The 24,548-nt window shown below is 33.9% G+C and overlaps 1 protein-coding gene across 1 annotated transcript in view; it reads right to left on the reverse strand.

Annotated features, from left to right (window-relative positions):
• The window catches only part of LOC145688251 (dedicator of cytokinesis protein 7-like), a 256,560-nt gene that overhangs the window by 98,085 nt on the left and 133,927 nt on the right, over window positions 1–24,548 (reverse strand). The window contains exons 15-20 of the mRNA XM_081762205.1: window positions 13,124–13,227; window positions 10,166–10,334; window positions 7,466–7,641; window positions 1,967–2,052; window positions 1,550–1,679; window positions 452–623 (exon numbers count right to left, since the gene is read on the reverse strand). Of these exons, the coding sequence (XP_081618331.1) occupies window positions 452–623; window positions 1,550–1,679; window positions 1,967–2,052; window positions 7,466–7,641; window positions 10,166–10,334; window positions 13,124–13,227 (837 nt within the window). The remainder of the gene's footprint in view (window positions 1–451; window positions 624–1,549; window positions 1,680–1,966; window positions 2,053–7,465; window positions 7,642–10,165; window positions 10,335–13,123; window positions 13,228–24,548) is intronic.

Genomic DNA, 24,548 nt, shown 5'->3' on the forward strand with positions numbered 1-24,548 from the left:
ACAGATAATGATTCTAACTTGCATAAAACTTCAGCTAAGTTCTTTATTGTGCATTTTGTAATAAAATGAAAAAGAGTAGTGGAAAGGCTATGTTTGCTTATCATCTAGTGCAATAGCGTTATTATGTGAGAAAAATCATTGTCTCGCTTCTGCAATATACGTTTGCTGTTTTCGAAATAGCCACAACTTTAATGTCTTATATTTTAATAGAGATGACTTAATCTTAAACCATCCTTATAAAGCATAGATTACTTCATAAATAAGACATGGAAATATTTATCTGGATGTTTATAATGTTGAGGTTAGCCCGTTTTTCCATGTGCCCTTCAATAAAATATTAAAATATTACACAACACACACACACACACACACACACACACACACACATATATATATATATATATATATATATATATATATATATATATATATGATTATAACAATACCTTACCATTCTATTTTGTTCACTCGAATCAAAGTCAAGTAGAGATATTAAATCCGTTACAGTTGCTGTAAGATCTTCAACAAATTTCCCAGAAAATCGTGTTTTTCGAGACGCACCTAGCTTGTTCAATTTATCTAGATGAACCGCCATACTTTTGTATATTAAATCAAAGAAGAACCTGCAAAACGTAGAAGAATTCAAATGGAAATAAGTACGTAAAAATATAAGGGTTACTGATTGTATAGAAAATGTACCTCAGGTATTGTGTGTTTATAAATAAACAGAATTTCAAATTTGTCATTATTATCAGTCTATCTACAAGGCTTAAGCGTAAGCAGCTCTGGTAATTTAAAGATTGTTCAATTACAAAAGAAATAGCTCAATAAGATTTCAACACTGATTATCAAAATGTTCGAATTAATCGCTAATCTACTTTACAAAAGCGCAAAACATGATTCAGCTTATTAATTTCTAATTTTAGATCCATACATGTAGTCGTATGTTAATATTATGTAAACTTTGATTTAATGATATGTTGGATGTTGCCACATTAAACTCAAATACAAAACGTTCGGAAAGTCTCTACGCACCTGATTTGTGACATATTCAAAGAAACAAAGGGGTATTTTTGGGAAATGTTTCCTGCGTTTACTGTGAAGGTGTTTATGTAAAATTTAACACTGATATCAGAAATTGCGATAAATATAGTTTAATTGTAGATTGTGTGCGTTTCTTTCGTTTTCTCGAAAGGATTAATCGAACTCACACTTGTGTATAGAGACTTTGCGAACACCCTGTATCATGTTTCGAATATCATGGTCCTTTCCAACTTATGCAGTTTAACATAATATTAACTCGTCTAGAATGAAGGATTGTTGACAGTGATTGTTAAATTCAAAATCTGCTTTTCTCTTTCACATTTTACTGGAAGGATAATAACATGTTTAAACTAATTATAAGCAAACATGAGCAAAGGATGAGCAGATAATCCACAATTAAGTGAAAGTTACGATAAACTAATTGTTCAGTACACTCAGTTAACTTTTATTTACATTCAAATTGTCGTATTAGAAATGTTTTGACACATAATTAAATTAAACTTACCAGGAATTTGATGTTATTAAGACCTTATTTGTACGAATTACCATTTTCCATTGATTAAGTAGCTCCTCGTGAAGCAAGTTGCAGTAGACAGTGCTTTCTAAGTTCTGAGTTCCACTTCCAGACTGTGAATCTGAAAATAAAAGAGACATCATGAGAATCCATGAAAATGATAGCATTAGTGGCACAGAAACTCAGAAGGTATTACAAATATTTGTAAGCCATTTTTGGTAAAAATTCAAAAAAAAAAAAAAAAAAGAACAAGAAATGTTATATTTTATTGTCACTTAAATTGCTTACTTTCATTTGGTAATAAGTAATGTTATTTTCTCAACAAAATCTCATTTACCTTGATGAAAACGTATACATACACACACAATAATAACTATGTTGAATTGAGTACGTCTAAATGTAATATACCTGTTTTATGTTTCAACAGGTGTATAGAGCTGCTGTGCTTGCTTGAAGCGATATCTTGCCCCGAAGTTTGAGATTTTTCCGTGTTCCTAAAATAAAGGAAATTTGGTTTAATTAAGTCAAAAAATGCAAAGCCACGACAGCACCTCCCTTTCACTTTTTTAAATAAATAAGCTAAGTATGTGAAGTACGTACAGTACGAAAAGTAGATTGGGTCGGATTTGAGCTTAGAGTCCCGTTCAACAGCGAGGCTATATGAGACGTGGTCCTACAGCTTAACATGGGATCTGAACCTCTTGAGCTTCCGCCGGGAATCGAACCCCGGTCCCTCACTTCAAAAGTTCCTCCGCTACCCACATAGCCACGAGGAAGCTCTACAATACGAATGAGTACTAGTATTAGTATATGAAAAAGTAGTATCAAATTTAGAAGAATATATATTTCGTTAAATACTTCCTTTACTTCAGTATTCCCATAGATACACCAAGTCAGCATTCTTAGTTACAATGAACAACATATTGCCTAAAAATATGTTAACAGATTTCAGATTTCATAAATTTAGCTAAACTTGCCCTTCATCAACATAGAAGTGAACTATGCCTAGTTGTAAAAAGTCGTCCTTCATTTGATTTTAGTTTTTACCGTCCAAGGTTGATCTTTAATTGTTATTTCAACGGTATTTATTATGTTTTGATTATGTACAATGATTTAAAAATTCGATTATGCCCAACTCGAGAACTCAATCCTGCACAACGTAATATTTCACACGTTAATACACAGATCAAGGTCTAACACGATCACATGAATTCAGCTGAACTTGTACGGTGAATAGTGTTCTTGATTTTTCAGGGGAAAATCAAATGACGGGCAAAAATGAGGCAAGCAAATTTTATAAATTTCCCTCACTTCGAGGTTGAATATTTACAAGTGTTTTTATTTAAAAAATAAGATTACAAGAAAGAGGCATTTATTTTTTCCTCCCTTCATCTGAACATGAATTAACGTGAGGACTCCCTGGCACAGGGCCGTGCCGTGGAAAATCAGCGCCTGGGGTGAGAGTATACGACGGTGCCCCCATACATATATTCCAAGCATTTTTCCTATTTTTTCTTTTTCCCCCGAATTTTTTGCCCTCCTTACTTCGACGCCCGGAGCCTTCGCCCCGCTCCCCCCCACGGCACAGCTCTGCCCTGGTAACAACTCTTTTCCCAGTTCAATGTACTTTTTAAATAATCTTAGTCTATGTTAACTCAGAAATGCTATTCTTCTTTATTTATTTTGTCAAATAATACGTGGTCTAATCCCTGATTATGTGAGTTTTAGATGCAGAGCACCGTACCTGCGTATTTTTCTATGTTCTTTAATTTCCAGGACCAATTCTTTCCTTAATTTGACATTGAGATCTATTTATTTTAACTTGAGACGATATAACCGTTATATGTTAAGGTAACAGTTACTTCGCCTTACAGTTCCGTGTGGTAAAAATTTCCACTTATATAAATGTATTTCTAGGTTATTAAACATGATAAATATGAATGATCCAGAGTCATGTTTTTTCTTGTTACTCCTACGAAAAGAAATTTATTAAATTACCTAGGTATGGAAATATTAATCCTTCACTTGGTAAAACTTACGTTTACAAAGCAAATTATGGAGAAGGCAAGTTTTTAATAATTACACAATTTTTTCTAAGGAAATCATATTACATTGTTATATAGAGAACATTATGGTGGAGTTTCACAGTCAAATTACAGAGAAATGACGAGAATCCCCTAAAGATCTCACATGTCAAGCGTTAAAATTTGATTTTCATAGACACTCAAACCAGAGAATAATAATAATGGGAAAAAGTCCAAATTAACGTGTTTAAATTAAACCCCTACCTCAAAAAATTTGATATTGAAATTAAAGTATTTTATGGATGTATACCAATTGTATCTACCATTACAAGACATGGTTAAAGAACTGAAAGATATTAATATAGTTGATAAGTGTAGCACGTATGTTGTTTACAAACTGTACGCCACAAGATGCATTCTCAAGGCTCTTCCTATCCACCTGCATGTCGAGCCTTATAGAAACTCTAAGGAAGCAGGTTAAGGGTCATGAACTCAAAAACAAAGCAACATTCAAGATGTAAGATCGTGGAAAAACAGCTCCGCCGCTGACGCCTCCATTAAACTATAATCACTCATTCAAGCTGCAAAATGTCAATGTTTTGTTTGATCAGATGAGCTCATCGCTAGATGATACATGAAAAAATAGAATTTCCCACATGTGGAGGGGATAGCTAAGTTTTATTAAAGGAGTTGCTTAAGTCTGCCAATATGCATTTACGAGTGTTCAACAAAGTGATCCTTCATTTTTCTTCCTGGAACGCACGTCTTCAACCGAGGACCAGTGACAAGTCTTACATGCACTGATAGAGCTCGTTTCCCTAATAATGGGCATTGTTCATTTAGTTAACTAAATGTTAATGTTAAATTTCAGACACATTTTGATATTTACTTACTTCGATGCAAAGACATTTCATAATAAAAATTCATTTCTTCATTTCGTAATTGGAAGAACTTGTAATCACAACTGCGAAACACTATTACTATAATGTTGTACTTAGAAGCAAAGGAAACCAACAACCACTTTCAACATTTTCAACAAATGCGTTAGTTTAAGCATGTTACAAACTTTAATAAAGTTTATAATATCTCCGGAACGGTTTCAACATTAAATTGCTGTAAACGGCATTATCATTGTCTCGTCTGTTGGCAACCATATAACCCTTTAGATTTGATACTTATTTAAATACATTTTCGAAATAAAATCTTTATTAAAAAATCAAATTTGGAATTATTTGCATTTTTTCCTATATATTCGAAATGTATCGTATTATGACCATGCCATTCGACATTAATTTATTTTGGATGTACATCGTCTCGTTTATTTGACTTGTGTCATTACTGTTATATGGTCCTGCAAATCTAGGATTTTTGTTACCCAGTAGCATCCTTAGTTGGCAACACTCAATAAAAAAGGTGGTATTGTCAGTTTTATTTTCATATGTACCTTTAAAATACGTAATAACCTGATGTTGTGTTATTTAAAAAAAATACAACATTATCTTGTGTTAATAACACTGCTTATCTGGTACGTAGTATTGCCGAGTATGTCAAATTATTTTTCCGTCTCGATATTTCCTTCGTTGAACAATTCAGCTTTTCCTGTAAATTAATTTTGAAGTTACAAGACGCAATCATTTTAAATATTTCACCACATACAGGGTAGACCATTTATTTTGATACGCCGCTCAATCTTTTAAACTAATGGGCAAAAATACTGAACTTTGTACCATGTAAACATCAGCAGGGAGCATTGTTCAACATAAAATGTGATAAAATAAATAACAGTTTAGCCAGGCCAACACCAAGTTGTGTTCTTCAAAAATCACTACATTAGGTTATTACGTATTTTAGATCTACATTTTATTTTAATATAATGTTACATTGCTGAACTCCATGAAATGCACCACAAACTGTCAAGAATTACCCAGCAATGATCAGCAATAGTAGTTCTTTTGAAGAATATTTCATAAATTTACTCCTTCTCTTTGAGATTAATCGTTCTGCATAAACTCTTCCACATAAACTAGTATATTAGTGAAATATAGAGATGAAAATAATTGCTAATCCTTTTTAGTCGACCTTGATCTGACATTTCATGCTCGAGGTTGATCCTTTAAAGTATCGATCCGCCAAATTTTCGACCGGCTAAAGCTACTAGGTGGCACATTACTGACCCCATGATTCTTTTTTTACATTTTTCACGTCTTCGTAAAGAGGAACTATTTCCTAAAGTTCCTTGCTGTTATATCAGAACATCCTCTCGTATGTACCAAAGCCTAATAAGTGTGGAGACACATCTGCATCCAGCACTTGGGCCTCATTATACATATCATGGATGCAGATGATCTATACTTTCTGCCTTAACTTCTGATAGCAAACCCAAGGGATATCTAGTTTCTTTGGCGATATCCTCGAGCCGATCCCACGCTACATCCAATTGTGCATTAATGATATCTACGACTTAAATTAATGACTATCTTCTTTTATCCGACTTCAATCCGACATTCCGTTCACGAGTTACGGCCGCTTTCGCATTTATTTTCGACAAATTTTCAACTGATGATAGAACCAAAGGAAGGTATTTCTACGTCCAAGTTGGTCTATACGTTTTGTCTTATTTTTGTGTCAGGAATCATCCCCCCAAAATATGTACTGGTAGGTGCTGTTTCCGAACACCCTGTGTGTGTACATACAAGGTAGGTCATTTCTCTTGAAATGCTCTTGTAGCTTTTAAACTAATAAATCAAATCTGCTGAATTTTTTGACTGAATCTTTAAGACCATCCAATTAAGAGTGTTGTCAATCGAAAATAAAGGTGTACTTTTTTTTAAATGTACTGTGTCACGTTATTAAATATTTCAAATGTAGGGTAGTTGGAAGCGGTTGACATGTAAAAATAATAGAAAACAGCTGACATAAGTGTCGAATCTATTGTTCTCGATGCTCACTAAGGTTAATAACTACACTCCCAACGCACTTAATTCCGAGTTCAGCCCTCATCAGCATAGGGGTGAAAAATAAAATTTCTCCAAATGACTGAGATTAGTGTCGAATTCGTAGTTTGGGTTCATCAAGCTACTAGCTTACAATGGGGATGGCATCTAATTCCAAGTTTAAGCATGGTAGCTGGACTAGGAATTTACAAAGGCGTTGCACACACACACACACACACACACACACACACATACACACATATATATATATATATATATATATATATATATATATATATATATATATATATATATATATATATATGTGTGTGTGTGTGTGTGTGTGTGTGTGTGTTGTTGAGTATCCAAAAATCATCGCACGAAAGCTTGAGTGAATTCCTTTATTAGTTTCAGATGTGGTATCCCATAAGTCAGGTTGAACACAGGTTAGTCCGTCCTTTTTCCCTGTGAGATGGTCATAAGATTGTGACCAATCATTATGACAGATCATCATGGTGAGCAAAATTTGAACGGATCATTTTGAATAGGCGGACAGAACATTCGAATTCCGAAATTGTATATATATTCAACTTCCCTCAATTGAGCTGGAGAACCTCATAGGATAATTACTCTTTACCGTGGACAGTGCTGTAAATGGTCACAGGTGCTTTATAACCGTGACTAGTGGTGTCTGCTGGATCCACTAGAAACAAATGAGCGAATGGAGCCAGCAGACAGTGATTGTAACAGACAAGGAATGACTTGAGTTATCGAAATTAATGCTATGAGAAGTCATGATAGTTCCGACGAACGATGTAGCCATATTGTTTGCGTAACAAGGAGCTGATCGATAAATTTTTAGGGAGAGCTGGCTAGAGTAATACTAGAAATCTATCTCATGACTTAAGGCATTAAATCTATCATAATATTTAATTGAGAAATTCACGTGCCTCTCCATTTTAACTGGAACTACACAAATTTCATTAGATGAAGTTTGGTAGAGTTCGTAATCACTAGGAGTATCCTGGGGATGAGGTATAATGCATTGATAAGTGACGAAAGTTACTAGTGAGGCAGGTCTATCAAGATGACTCTCTAAATTCTTCTCTGATGTTTCCTCTGCTTTCTGAAAGAACAAGACATAGAAGTAATTGATAAATCAAATAATATTTTAGTAAACGAAAGTTCATTGGAATATCTAATATTATTAACCACTTAAAACCGTTTATTTTCATTTTGCAACTCACCTACTACCTTTTATTTGTTTGAGTCAAATCTCGCAACTTGAATTTCGCATTGTTTCATACTAAAAAGTGCTCTAACATTTTGTAGAGTTACGTAAACCGGACGATAATGCAATATTTTAACGTCATTTTTGGTGTAGCTTATCGATTTACTGTAAAATTAATTCTTTAGAATTAATCATTAAGCAGCTCCTGTTCATATAACTCGAATCTTCACAGAAATGGTTGGTTGCAAACGACTAGATGTTTCGTTGCCTTCATATTAACATGTTTGAGCATTCACACTTTGTATCCTGTTGCAACAAACAAATGAATGGATTGTTGTAAGTTTTGTGAAATGTTCTTAGAAAATAAAATATGTGAGATCACACATTGAAATCATGTAGGCCTGCAGTAGAAGTCATTATATCGCGCCTCTAAAAATCGTGTGATCGATAATATCTTAATATAATATCGAGTACAAGCATAGCTTTAAATTTCTAGTGTCTTTGGCATCGAGAATTGAAGACACATATTAAGAATTCGTGATATCTTAACCCTGAGAGCCTGTTAGACAGCAATTTCTATATTTCTATTTGTGAATGTGCTCTTCTGGACATGAGTCGATTAATGTCTTCAAGCTTTAAAAGAAAAAAAAAATACAATAGAAAAAGTTTAAAGTTATTGAAAATGTTAAAAGTATCGTGTCGAAAGCAAGTATATTTCGAAAATCTGGAATAACAGAAGGTCCAATATGGGGTTGAATGAAAAGAAAAGAAAATTTGTGTACTTTTATGTCTTCGGTCAAAAGTACTGTTGAACCGCAAAGGAAAAAGTTCGAGGCGTAGAGGATAGCGAAGTTGGAGATTATATTTATACATAGTTCCTTCTAAAACAATGTGAACCTATACCTGCCAACGCGGTTATTCTGAAAGCTCAAACAGATCAAAGTTCTGCTGAAATTAAGTGGATGGAAGGTCAGTAATACTGCGAGCAGGTTCATTTGTTGTAACTTGCCGTCAGTAGGCGTTATTTCTTGCAGATACGTTCTCATCGAGTACGTGCGATTAATTTGCGTGATCATTCTTGTAAAGACTCAAAAATGTAGGTACAGAACGCTGAATTGCAACTCATTACAGTATAGTAGTAGTGCCATGTCAATAAATTTGCATAAATTTCTTTTAACTACTATATAATATTAGGTTCATTACATCACGGTAAGGTTAATACACAGGAGGGAGATGTCTCCCAACACCCGATATATAACGAGATTTCTACAGTAGTGTTTTCAAGTTAATAAAATAAAGAGTAAAGAATTGATTGTACAATATTGAATAAAGAATAAGAAGTAAAAAGAGTACTAATAACCACAAAGTTTTTAAACCATTATACCAAGAAGAAAATAATAAAATATACTAAAAAGGAGAAATATTTTTGGGGAGGGATAAAGTGAAGAGATTCGGGCTAAAAGCATTGAGCGTTCTTCCTAAGGTTAAAGGTTCACGCCCAATATTTTTCGACCTTCATTTGAATTTTCATAAATCAAGGTCACTAAATATCGTACGAGTTCATATTAACTTATCCAATTAGAACTAAAGATTTTATGGTGGTAGATCTTGATCTGTTATATAAGAATATGAAATATTATATTCTGTAGACGTATAGTTTCCAAGTTATGGGCGGTCAAATTTTGCGTTATATTTTTGAAAACAAGAACCCATACATCAAAATAAACGGATGAGCATGTTGGAAGAGCTTCATCTACTAAAAAAAAAAAAGATCTTATGTTGTGAAAACTTACGATTTCGGGCGGTTGAATTTCGGGTCATATTTTTGAAAGCAAAAACCCACACGCCAAACTTGTTCGATCAGGATCATACTTTGCGTCATGTATTTGTAATCAAAAAAACCGCACGCCCAACTCATTCGATCGGGACAAAACTTAGAGTGGTAGAAGACTTTGATATGTTTATTAATCTGAGAAATATTACGTTGTCCAGGGTTTCTCAGTTATACATAATCGAATTTCTAACTCATTGGAAATAGCAAAAGCAATTGATATATCGTTTATATATCAATTAAAGTTTAGTCTTGGACAGAAAAAATGAGAATATAACGATAAAGGAAGATTTTTCTAACTATGTGTATTTCATTTGTAGCCCTAATTTTACCCTACCCCAAAAACATCTTTCTCCTTTTAGTGTTTTTTTTAAAAAAAGTGCTCTTTTTAAATATAATGTTTGTTTATATTCTTTATTATTTAGCAAGTATGAATTAAATGCAAAATAACTAAGTTAATTCACATATCTATTTAAACCGGGAATATTTTTCTTGCAAAATTTTGGTCTTCGTAATCCATATTTCAATATTTCTGAACAATTTGCCCCTTATAGCATTATAAATAAATATTATTGTTTTAATACTTACGGAAATTATATCAACTATTTCAGCAATAGCGAGGAACGCTTTGTCTTCAACATGAATCAAATGGTCTCGAAGAGCAGGAGGCTTCACGATAAGAGAGATTAATTTGTTGAGAATTGTAGGTAAAAATTTTATTAAAGACTGTATATCCGCCTCCTTTATACAAAGCATCCTAAAATTATCAAAAATGAATTCATCAGTGACTGCAAAAATAATATGCGGTATTTAGTCCTAAAAGCTTCAAGTCCAGTTTTGATCACTTTGGACATATTTTGTATTTAAGATCTATATCTGAATATGCTTTTAGTGTTTAAAACATTCATGTCCAGATAAATAACTAACACTATGGCCTATGGAACCCGGAGGTTCGATGCCGCCTTCACAAAACCTCTCCATTGAGTTCTGTCCTCAGCCAGCTGGATTCAGTTTCTACTATGTATTCCGATTCATGTCCAGATATTGTAAATAACTCTTATAATGTAAAAGAAAAAGTGTTCACTTTTCCAAGTATTTAAACGGAACGTACAAACTTTATGTCACTTTCGCTCACAACTTTGATAATTGGACTCCAACCCCTTGTGTCCTGCGTTCACCTCTGGTGCTTGGGGTCCCGGGTTCGATCCCAGCCCTCGCCAAGTGAACTTTGTGGTGGACAAACACCGTGCTCGTGGGTTTTCTCGGGGTTCTCCCGTTTCCTCCCACATTCTTCATTCCACCATTTCACTCATCTCTCGTCATCACTGTCTCATTTAGCCTAACCGGCATAACCGTGGGACGTAAAACTCAAAGATTTCATTTCATTTCATTTCCCTTGTGTCCTGAATGCCCCCTATAATTAACTATCCGTATCTACTGTACTTACTATCCGCATTACAACTTCACTTTGTCAAATAAAAAGTAAATAAATGCACCAAAAGTAACTTGAAAATATACACTTCGGTCACTAATAAGATTTACTAGTTACGTCATGCAAATGAACAGGAAGTTATAAATAACTACGTTTTTTATTTGCACGTATTAAGTATACATTAATGGCCTTTCTTCATACAATATTGTGAGCATTTGATTCAAAACGCCAGAGTGTTACAATGCTTTTAAGGGTTCCTAAAATTCCACACCCACTTTTTCATATTTTGTTTTAGTATAATGTGGAAATCAAAGAACAATATCGAAATGTTTCAGCACTATTATTCAATACTAAGATAACATTACTTACTGAAATATTTTAGTCCTTTATTTGATGTTTAAAGAAAGCAATCATAAGAATAGTATATATCGTATGTGATAGACAAAACGCATTCGATCATCTCCAAAATAGGAGTGAAAGTAAACCTTGAGCTTTTTAGTATACAAATGGAATATTTTAGTGTTCCAGAGTTACAAGTTTTCAAATTTGAACTTAGACCTAGTAAAAGTTTTTTTTTTTTTTTTTTTCAAATAAACATACAGATGAACGATTTACCTTGATATGCCCTGGTAACTTTTAAACTAATAGACAGAAAATACTGAAACTTCGTACCGTGCAAATATAGACAGGAGGACATTGTTTCACAAATCCTTCAATTTCATCAGATTAGCAATGTTGCCAACCCAACATAAAGTTACATTTTTTTGTCAAATGGCACTACAAGTTATTACACATCATTTCAAATCTAAATGTTAAGAAAAAACTTACAATACCACACTTGTTATACAATGTTGGAAACGATGGACGCTACGGTATCATAAACATTAAAAATAATCACATTTCTGAGGCTTCTGCAACAGTAATAACACAAGTAAGACGCGAAAGGTCAATGAATATCTAAAGTACCTTAGCGTTGAATATCGCGATCATCATATGATGTATTTCGAACGAGTAGAAACAAATTTACAATGAATTGAAAGTTTGAATTTTTCAAAGGTCTTTACTTCGAGAAAACGTTTAGATACCGTAAGTATCACATCCAATTATGTAGATCGTTTTCAATGGATAATGACGTTTACAGCAATTTAATTTACCAAAGTTTTCAGAAACATAACCAATGAAAAAAATGCTATATTTCCTAAAATGGCGTATTTGTTGACACTTCTAAAAGCAATTCTTGATTTTTGTTGCTTCTATAATATTAGAAAAGTAGCTTTGGTAAGTGTAATTACAACAAGTTCTAGGAAGTGCATAATTGCAAGCAATGTTACAATTTTTTCCAGTGTTTACCATACCTCCAGATTGATTTGAGATATCAAATTGTTGTAAGTGTCATGATGATCCTTATATCTGTTGAAAGCACCTATATGATTGGAAGGTACTTATGTAAGCAGTTATAGAAGTAAAGGGAAAAGGAAAATTCTCAATCCTTTGTAACTTAGTTCGTACTCATTCGAAATCCATCATACAACGATTATAATATTAGACATTAAATTGCCTTGAATGTTGCCTCGTTCTCTCACTTGCGTTATTACTATAATTTCCTCCAACATTTTGATGTTTGTGATACTGTAACGTCCTTACGTTGTAATACTAATATAATATTATAAGCTTTCTGTTTAACTTGTAGACTTAATTTTTTAATAAACTAATGTACTGCCATTTGGAAAAAAAAACTTTATGTTGGATTGGTAACACAGTTAACCTGACGGTATCACAGAATCTGTCAAACAATAATCTCTCGTTGATATTTTGCATAGTACAAAATTTATATATATATATATTACGTAATTTTAAAGCACTACAAGTGGAATTGTTGCATATAGCCTTGAAAATAACAACAGCAACAGCATCCATTGACAACGACCATTAAAATTTTATCAATAAAAAATAGTTTAATGTTTACCAAAATTATAAAACATGAATGGTAAGTTAAGGGGTCAAACGATGTTGAGATGAACATATTTCTCATGTCGTGATGCGAAATTTGTTTTTACATGTTAACTTGATTGACATGACCTTTATGTATCTGAAGCATTTTAAAGTGGTGTTACCTTATTTTTAATCGTGTCTCCACATCAATCTGCGTAAGCTCAGCTGGAAAAGACCCATCTTCTAAACATGAACAAAAATAGAAGAATTTGGCAATGTGTTTATCCTGAAAGAAAAAAATAATCATCGTAATTTTTTTCTGTAAACACGTGGTTCAAACATATGATATAAAATTTCTGTAGAACAATACATTCCATCATGGATATACGACAATAAATGTTCGGTTTCGCTCTCGAAAACAGTTAACATTAAAACTCAAATGAGACTGTTTCGAAATTGCTCAATACTAAGGAATGAAAATGAAATCGGAATAGAAATTGATATGTCTCTTCCTCACCCAAACTTAAAATTACGGAATATCGGTACACTAGAAATCCGAAATTTGGGGATATATAAATTTCGATCCGGAATTTCAAAAAATAAGAACCTCGTAATTTTGGTGTATTCGATTCGGAAATCTTAAATCTCCGAAGGACGAAACTACAAAATATTGACATTTTAAAATTCCGGACTCTAGAAACTCAGTTCAAATTTAAGACTCGGGGAACGTTAGAATTTGGAATATCTAGCAATGAAATTATGCAACTAGGAAAATTCGGAAATTTTAAATTTCAGAATTTCAATAGAACAGACTTACGGATTCTTGGAACTTGTATCACTAGAATCTCACTTTTTAAGATTCTTCAAAATGGGATTCAATGAATAATATTAATATTTCTCTTCGTACTTTTGCAGGAAGAACTATTGAGCATGATGGTTCAGTGGTAGAGTGCTTACCTCCGGTGATAGAGGTGTCTGCTTTGATCCCCGGTCGCGTGAGTTCTAATGACCGTGAATTATATCAAGGTTCTCCCGCTTTTTCACATTCTCATTATTATTGTTTGATAGTTTGTATAAAAATAACATTGTAGTGATATTTTTAGGGTGGGTTATGATTATTGGAACATGAATTCTAAATTAATTAGTCCAGGTCCATTCAATCCATATTATTATTATGTAAAGATTTGTGTAAAAATAGCAATTATGTAAATGTTGTTTCTTCCTTTTTTGAAGTTTAATATTTTCTTTTCAACACCAAAGCTATAAGAAATGCGAATCTACAAGCGAGATGAAATCCGAACCACCCTAATGCGTTCAACAGCTCTTTAATCGCAAAATTCATTTATATACAGATTCCGTAGTTGCTGTTACTTTCTTTCAACAATTACTACTTTTGAACTTCTTAAAACACTAATATTAAAATGTCATAACAGATATCTTCCACGGAGATACATAACTAATTTTATAAAATTAAAAATCCGTTTACTATACTGTATTATCACGCAAATAGGGATAGACAGGTTGGTGTTTTCCTTTTTTTTATTACGATGATAGACCTTTCATTATATATGCAAACTTATGTACACAGGAAATTATATATACTATTTGCCTAGCTGGAGACTTCACTCTTAGACCCTTGAACTTCTCATGTCTCTAATCTTAGACTGTATAGGGATATCACCATCTTATTATAACAATTGCGCCCTACATCTTTTTTGTTCCCTCGTAAAAGAACCATCAAAAATCGCTAAAACATTTCTTTAATTAACATGTTTCTACTCTTAAGGAGTGTGCAACTTCTTAAGGTATTTCCAGATATGGCTATCTTATTTTAACAATTACAACCTCGACTTTTTCCCTTTCTTGCTGTTTTTCTTTCCTTGTAGGGGAAATATATATATATATATATATATATATATATATATATATATATATATATATATATATATATATATATATATATATATATATATATCGGTGAAACACACTTTAATTATTTTGAATCAAAAATCTAAATACGATATTTCATGTCTCTAACCTTATTGGATTTCCACATATGGCCATCTTATTTAAACAATTGCAACACTCACTCTTTTTTCGCCTTCCTTCTTCCCTTACAAGGAAAATATTTTTTAAAATACTAAAACACGTTTTAAATCATTTTAAATAAGAAATCTCAGTACCAAATTTCATATTTCGAACCTGAAGGAATTTCAAGATATGAAAATTCAATTATAACAATTGTAACCCCATCCTTTTCTTCTTCCTGTCTTTCCCCTTTCTTTCTAGAGCAATTATAAAAAATGGTGAAACTCAGGCTTAATTATTTGAAATTAAAAGTCAAAATTCGGAATCTCATGTCTCTAACTTTGAGACATTAACATATATGGACACCTTATTATAATAATTGTAACTACCACCCTTTTTACCATCTCATTCCATTTTCTTTCCTTCTAGGTCGAATATCAACAAACGTCAAAACACGTTCAAATTATTTTAAATGGGAAGTCCATATAAAAAAAAATCCATGTCTAATCTTCAGAGATTCCGAAATATGGAAATGTAAAGATAATAATTACCAACCTCTTCCCCGTTCCCCGTCCACTTTAGTGGGATCTTACGTCACAAACCCTATGTGTAGTCCATTTTCAAGTTTCTGGCTTAAGCGGTTTGGCCAAGGCATTGATCAATCAGTCAGTTAGTTACTGAAAACTTCATATTGTTGTATATGTATTTAGCTCACTTCTGAAGTAGGAAGTTGTTTTATAATGTTTGCGTTATCTCGTAGAAATGTATAAAGGAAATGCTTTTTATTTTCATTTGTTTTTATTTTATTTTAATTATTTTTTTTCATAATGATAGATCTTCGGCAGGAACTGATTTTATCATAACATATTTCTGAAAGTTAACTCAATTCTCTAAAGTTGAAAAATGAAATGAAATCTTTGAGTTTTACGTCCCACAGTTATGCCGGTTAGGCTAAAGGAGACGGTGCTTATGAGAAATGAATGAAATGGCGGAATGAAGATAGTGGGAGGAAACGAGAGAACCCTGAGAAAACCCACGAGCACGGTGTTTATTCACCACAAAGTCCACACGGCGCAAGCTGGGATCGAACCAGGGACTCCAAGCACCGGAGGTGAGCGCTCTACCAATGAGCTACCGCGCTCCCCGGTCTCTAAAGTTGATGTCACAGATTTATTTTCGGAGCATATTCGTCCACATAACACGAATCTGTCAACAGCCCAATCTCTGGTAATGATGCGAATATACAACAATCTCTTTAATTCATTTTTTCTCGAATATGCATTTATATTGTCTCTCCATTATTTTCGACAATCCCATGTTTCCTTTTACTTCTGGCTCATAGTATATTTCACTTTTATTAGTTATAATGTCGATTGTAGAAGCAAGCAAAATTTCCTTTCTTTTTTTAAAAAAAAAAATCTACGGCTCACCCTTCACCAATTTCCATTCAAATATAAAACAGTAATTTTTTGAAGTTCCAAGGAAATGCAGCAGTTACCTCAAAACATGAACTTAAAGTTCAAGGCAAATTTTCCCTTTTACCTTCAGTGATGTCTAAGGAGAGCATCAGGCCCTATTTCGGAAATTTGAAAAATACATGCAATGTTTCATGAAAATGAGAGTTTTTGAAGGAAAATAATAGTTCACAAAATTCCATAAGATGTCGAAGTCTTTCTTTTGACTAATCTCAATCCTAAATAAGCATTTATCCTTAAATGGTACACGTTTATTTAAGCACTTCTCGTTTATTTCGTGGCTAGCATGTGTGTCTTTGTACATGCAGTCCTGCGTTCGATTCCCCGTGTGAGCATGGGCGTCTCAGGCGGGGGGAACGGGGGGACGCGTCCCCCCAATATTTTGAAATACGAAATATTCAATATTTTATTTTAATTTAATTTATTTAGATACCCACTAGCAGTTAGATCATTTCCTTTGATGTCCCCCCAAATTTTACGTGCCAGAGACGCCAATGCGTGTGAGAGCACAAAAAATTAAACTTCACAACCATATGTGGCCGATTTAGATCTCAAGCAGCGATTGTGTTAAAGTCTCAAATAAAATAAGCACCATATAGCATCCAAATTGAATAAGTTTGAATTTTGGGAGAAAATTAATTTCATATGTTATTCTATCATCACTTTGAAGCTGGGGGAACTTTGCGACTTTTATCCGCTTATTTTTAATCAGTTTCAACCACAAATAATGAGATGATCTTAAATTTTTAAAGAAAATTACAGCTTAAAGTATAAAAATCGAATGATTTTTACATAGATTATAGTAGAAAATAGTTTATCATCTCACTATACAAAATAGTTTATTAGGATCACACTAATAGGTCTTACAAGATTCTAATGTTAGTATATTCTTCAGACGATAACATTTGAATGAAAGCAAAGCTTTGAATTTCGTGCTTATCCAAGTTGCAATAGTTACCTACAGCAATTATCTCGAACAAGTTTGTTAAAATGGCCAATCCCTTAACATCTTCATGCGTAATGGTGGGTTTAACTTCTATTTATGTATCTATTTATGTATCCAATTTTCTACTATTGAAACAAAGGTAATAGAAGTTACACATCTCGCCGTTAGATGGCAGCAAACATCCTCCAGTGGTTAACATATAACGGACGAAATTGAAACTTCTAGAGCGTGATCCTCTTTACTGTCTATTGAAGTGTATTATATTTTTTCGTATACAACACATTATTTGAATCTTCCGTATACTTCAATTTAAAGCCAACCCTACCAATGTGTAGTGCGAAATTGCAACATGTGTGATTTATAACCTCTTTCATCCCTTATTCTTAAAAGATTTCAACTTCAAACTATTGGCTTATTCCCTAAATTGGAGTAAAGCACATATTAGGTTTCACCGAATTGGTTGGTTGGATTGTAGTTTAGGCTGCTTTCAGCACTGAGGCTATATGAGACGTGCCTAGAATTTAAAGTAGATTTCAAATCATCCTAATGTGTGTTCTAATTTTAAGGCTCTTGCACCGGGAATCGAATCCGGGGCACCCTGCACCAGAGGCGTTCCTGCTAGTCACTGGGCCAGAGAAGAAAAGGCTTTAAATTTCATTCAAATCACATAAAATATTACTTAAATTATCGTGCAACAAACAAGAAGATGGACAGGCGCACAAGTTCCGGTTGAATGGTAGAAGATCGGTTATTCTAGCTCCAACTAGAATGATGAATTTAATTATTTTTAGAGAAATGTGTACAGATATATTTTCTTTTATTTGTGTTAAATGTCCATGTGCAATTTAGATTAATGGATTACTGTCGAATGGTGGCGCTAGGACATTTTGATGGGGGAACAAGGGTTGGGTGAGTCAAATTTTGAATGGACAGATATATGCAGTATATATATATATATATATAGAGAGAGAGAGAGAGGGTAAAACAAATATTTTCTGTGACTTTATTTTATACTGAATATAAGTTGCTCACTTTCGCGTTTCCTGAACAATTATAATCTATATTTTGAGTCTTAACAGTAGGAAAAATTCTTGAAAACTCCCAGAAATTTCAGAGCAAACATCGAGGAAGGAGCTTCTTCAGGTTTTTCATCAAATTTCTTTTACAGCAGTTTTCAACATAAGGCGCTCTTAAAACATACGATCTCAAGGTTAGACTATGGGCTAACGACGCTAGTCAGAGCGTTGTAGGAAATACTGTGCTACATCCTACACAGAGAACCAATCCGTGCAGCGACATGTCAGGAGTTAAACGGATGGACAGTGTTGCCAAAATGTTGAAACAAAAAGTCGCTAAGCGAGAGATGGAGTCACTCCAATTTTGGATGAAATTCGCTAAAAATCCGAGCCATCATAATTCAGGCGAAGCTAACATTATCAAGAACTTTACACGATTTTTAAAAATGCGTAAAAATTAAAAATTCGTAAAGGATAAAATGTAACATTCACTTCATTTTAACGCATACTTCTATAGCTAATCGAGTTATTAATATTAATACTAGCGATTGAAGTTGCACAACTTGTCGCCGCTTGCGCTATCTAAAACACATAAAAAAGAAAGAAAAGAAACATACATCAAAACTACGTCGAACTAACTGTGCTTCGTTAGTTGTTCGTAGCACAAAAGTCGCTATATTTGTAAGCAATAAATTGTCATTTAAGAATAATAAAAAAAGACGACAATAGGAAAAATGAATTTTTGGCGCTATCTTGGAATTTAAATCCACTCGATTCACCGACTTTCCCCCCAAGTTAGCAACACTGGGTATGGATAGCTAAAAGATTTAAGTTTTGCATTGCTGGTTTATTTTCAAAACTTAGAGAGTGAGTCATGTCTCACAGCTTGTTTCCGGACTGACGAATGCACTGCATTCAAACCAGAAAACAGGAAGTATGAGCAGCGCAGATCTTATAGAATACACTGTTGCCACATTTCTCTCCACCTTTTGCTCCTTCAAACTTCCCATTTACGCATTTTTTTTTCTGTGACGGAAAGGAATACCAAAGATATAAAGAAATTAAAAAATAAAGGAATACCGAAGATAACACTATAATGTCAACTTATGTTGAGCAATAGGTGTTTGCAACCAACAATTTGCTCATTCATGGTCACAACCGTACATTGGAAATTACCATAAGCTATATCACATATTCAGATGAAAGTTTTCCCACTTCAAAATTCTTCTGCCTCTGAACTGTTCTAGAACTTGTACAGGGAAATCAATATCTTAATTAAATAATAGGGTAGAAAGCAATCTTCTCGCGCATCTTTATAAAATGTAATCTTTAGTTTTACGTCCATGATTGTATATTTTAGGCTAAGAGAAACAGGTTGTACTGAAACCGAATAATTACCGATAGGGCAAAAATGTGGAAGAAAGTATAGGATTCTGAGAAAACCCATGATCATGTTGTTGTCCACCAGAAACTTACATGGTGTGGGATCAAACCAGGGACATCTCACACTAGAAATGGACACTCTATCACTGAGTCACCATGACGGTGTTCTAATATATATATATATATATACTTAAAATCATTAGCTAATTTTGCAAAATATAAAGTATTTTTAAACGCATATCTTTTTTTTTTAAAAAAAAAGATACAGTTTCCATCAATTACAGAAACGCTCTAAAAGTTATTTTTTTATGTATTTGGTAAACCCTGTTTAATGTAATTGAAAAATTACCACTGCTGCAAATGACACTATATAAAACAGTAGAATACAAAACTGTTGTATTAAATAATTTATTTGTCTATTTGTTGGGAAGCAATACAAAACAAGATATATTGTACTTCAGTATATTGTTATTACGTAAAATATGTGTAGAACGCTCTCAATAGAAAATTTCGAAAGATTTATTCCACTTCCCGTTGTTTGTTTGATTAAGTTTAACGCCGTTTTTAGCACTGAAGGTATTTAGGATATGGACCTACAATTAAGGTGGAATCCTTACCACCGTAATGCGTTCAATGCTCTCCCAATGGGAATCGAACCCGGGACCAAGTGCCAGGCATTAAACTATAGAGGAGAGTTCACTTTATTTTCGGTATATGCTACGGAAAATAACGATTTTGGATATTGAAGTAATGTCAGAGGTCAGAGGTAATGTCAGACCTGCACAAAAAAACCAATATGAAGATACGTGAGTTCTTGTCACCGCGGCATGGCGCGTCCTCAGCTTGCGGAACGAGGAGGAGGCCTCTAGATATAGAGGTTAGCTACGAATATACTGAATAAGCAGCCGCGGACAGACAACAAGGAGTGGTCCTCCAGCTTGGGGTTTGGGCAAGGCTAACAACCTCATCCTGAAAAAAAAAGGGAACTTGTTCAGAAACACTCACAGAAGCCTTTGGCCAGGACTGATAACTTGGCACGACCTCAGGAAAAGAAAATAGACATGAGATTTGGAACATGGAATATTAGAAGTATTTATAGGACAGTTGCGCTAAAGACAGTAACGAATAAGTTACAGAAATATAGGGCGAACCTAGTAGGGGTTCAGGAAGTTATGTGGGAAGGAAATGGAACTGTGAATTCCGGAAATTTTACGTTCTTTTACGGGGAAGGAAATAAAAAAAAAAACACCAATTAGGAACAGAGTTGTTCGTTCACAAACGAATAATATCAGCAATTAAGCGGGTTGAATTTGTTAATGATAAAGTCTTTCTTTTATTACTCTTAAGGGTCGGTGGTGTTATATTATTGTTTTAAATGTACATGCCCCAACAGAAGATAAGGATGACGATATAAAAGATAGTTTTTACGAAGAAGTAGAACGCATATTTGACCAACTCCCGCGGTACCATATGAGAATTCTATTAAGGGATTTCTAATTATAGGGGTCGGTTATAGGATCTAACCGATCTAACCAATTATAGGGAACGAAAGTCTACATAAGGAAAGTATGACAATGGTGTTAGACTAGTGAACTTTGCAACATCCAAAAACCTATTCGTGAGGAAACCTCGAACAACACAATTTTGCATAGCGCGGAACCAATTAACTGAGGTTATGCAAATTATCCTGATTACACATTTTAGCTATTGAAATCCTAGGATTAAATATACATAGGCTACTTTTCTATGTATTTACTGTAAACTGCATAATTACCACATGAGCTGTGAGTAATCCAAAGTTACATAACTTTTCTGTGACGGACATCTATCACTTACGAACAAATAATCATGTCCCATCGATGTCTGTTATTCTGAGGTTTCATTGTAATTACATTGTAATAAGGCGGAAGATAATTTCAAACATACGCTTCGAAAATAATATTTAATAAAAATAAAATTATGTGTGTGGGTATGGGTGTGTCTGTCTATCCGTCATCAGCTTTTTGTATAGAAAGGAGTGATCTAGAGTCACAAAATTTTTTGCACAAATACATATTCACAAGACCAAATCGCCTATGGAGCTCATTTTTCGAATTTAGACAAGGAGGGAGGGGGGGAATTACAAGGGTTCAAAATGTATGCATAAGAGGAGACGATAAATAACGAGGACACCAGATATTACTGTCAAATTCAAGATTTTCGAGGCAGCTGAGGTAAATGGTAACATTTCCAACAGCATTTAAGTCTAAATTTACCCCCCCCCCCCCCCGTCATGGCGGTTGGGAGGAGTGAAAATAACATGTCCAAATAACCTATATTAGTGTCAAATTCATAGTTTTGGGGTAGCTGGGATGAATAGTAACACTCTTGACACCATTTAAGTCCAACATTAGCCCCCATTGTCATGGGGGTTTGGGGGTTGTGTGAAAAATAGAATATCCAAAATAACTAATATTAGTGTTCAGTCCATAGTTTTCGGAATCGCTACGCTCATTGATGACAGTCTGATGACATTTGAGTCCAAGTTTAGGCAATAAGGCACATGCGGCTGGTCCAGGAAACGAAAGGGTAAAGCCAAAGGCGTTGCTCTTCATTACTTCTTCATTTCTTCAATTTATTTACTTTCAAAAAAAAATATTCATTTTAACATCCCACGATTATACCTGTTAAGCTAAGGGTGACAGATGATTTAGGCAAGTGAATGATAATGAAAGAATTGGTGGTATGAAAATGTGAAAGGAAACGGAAGTACCCCCGAGAAACCCACTGGCACGATGTCTACTACAAACTTACTTGACTTGGATCGAACCAGAAACCCCGCGCACCAGAGGTAAGCCACCGTGATCCCCTTCTTTACTTTCAAATATGATATATTGTATAAACCTTATCCTTCCCGTACAAAGAGTGAATATTTCGGCTAGTAGTTATTATAAATAAGGGACAAGACAAAGAACATAATAATATGTGTAATTAATTTAAAAAGAAGAAAAAGTAAGATAGTTTAGCAGTTGCTCCCCTGTATATATTACAAGGATGGATCATAAGTTTTTCAATATTCTGGTACACAAGATACCTGTACTTATTAAAGCACAGTAAAAACAGGTTAACATTCAAAATATACCCTCTCGTGTTAAACTATCTGTAACAACCTTTCTGCCAATTTCTCGATTCCAGGTTGATACTACTTCTTGTCCTTTGAGGCAAAGAAGTCAGTTACTAATGCTTCCACGTCCTGCTGGTTGATGAAACATCACGATTTCAGGAAGTGCATTGTGGATCAAAACAGTAATTCAAATGGGCCAGGTCAGGACTATATGTCAAGTGTGGCTTCAGTTTGATGCCATAAAGTTCCTGATTTTTTTAAAAGATTTTCGAGCCTAGTGTTATTTTGCATGTTGCTGTTAAAACATGGCGCGCTTTAAGTTCATCAACGCAGGATATTTTTGGCGTAGCGCATCATATATCCAATCAAATTGTTTGTAATAAAGGTCTTCATAAATTGTAAAATCGTTAGGAACGAGCCGAAGTAAGTTGCTTTATCGTAGTTTCACCACATACAGAACATGACTTTATGCTCGAAACGGTCCTATTTCACGTTCTGGAAATTGCCCTTTGCTTAACCACTCTTCTTGCACCTTCGAATTTCCTACCAATGGCCACTTTTTGTACCATGTCACAATGCATTTCGAGAAACACACATCACGCAGATATTGCAGCTGTTGTCGCGACACATACACTCTACTCTGGTCCTAAGCTTGGGTCAACTCATGTGGCACAATACGGCACCTCCTGATGGTTTTCCCGAGTGCGTGAAGATGAAAGCTACAGTGGGCTGGAACATATCCAGTTGCTTTGACAATAATCAAGTGCTAATTAATGGATTTTGTTCAACGGTATCGTATGACCTCAAAATCTGAACAATGGGGCGACTGAACCTTGGCTGATCTTTGTAACGATTTCTCGTTAATCGAGTATATGGTAATTTAATAAATAATATTAAAAACAATTTATGTGGAGTGGGATCTATTTCACCTACTTCATATAAATGTATTATTTACGTATTTCGATATTATCGGAAGACCAGCACGCTATACATGATTATATTACTGAGAGCGTCACTTGTTTTGGGTGGTGGAATGCCGAAATATAGCTGGAAAGAGAAAGCGCGCTGGAGTAGATACTGGCATAATAAGTGTGTAATTGGTAACGGCAACACCCTTCAGAAGAGGTCTGATACGATTCATATATATATATATATATATATATATATATATATATATATATATATATATATATATATATTAGTGTACCAAAAACTTATGTTAGATATCAAAGGAGTATAGCTGTGGCAGTGATTCTCGGCTTAATAGTGCAATCCAATGAATAAGAGGGTGTATAAAATTACATTATAGTAGTCATTCTGTGGAAATTATTTCTTTAATTGAGTGATCATACATATTACCATTTTCACGTTCTGTTGGTAGTATAGAATTTTCCACGAATGGACTGTTCGTGTGGGTGATCGAGTGAAAATTTATAAATTAGTAAATTATTTGGAATTGTTTCTTCAACTTGATTATATTCAACAATCTACAAGCTAAGCAGGGTTAGTTATCTCCCACTTCGATTACCTGCTATACTATTTTAATAAGCACCTAGGCTGAATTGTGGAGTCATATATATATAACGAAGAGTTGCTGTTCATAAATTAATCTATACTTTATATTATGTAAGTTTTTGATTTCCTTTGTAATATTGT

Source organism: Thermobia domestica, chromosome 6 (assembly GCF_964235325.1).
Source record: "Thermobia domestica chromosome 6, izTheDome1.hap1.1, whole genome shotgun sequence".
NCBI classification, from domain to species: Eukaryota; Metazoa; Arthropoda; class Insecta; order Zygentoma; family Lepismatidae; genus Thermobia; species Thermobia domestica.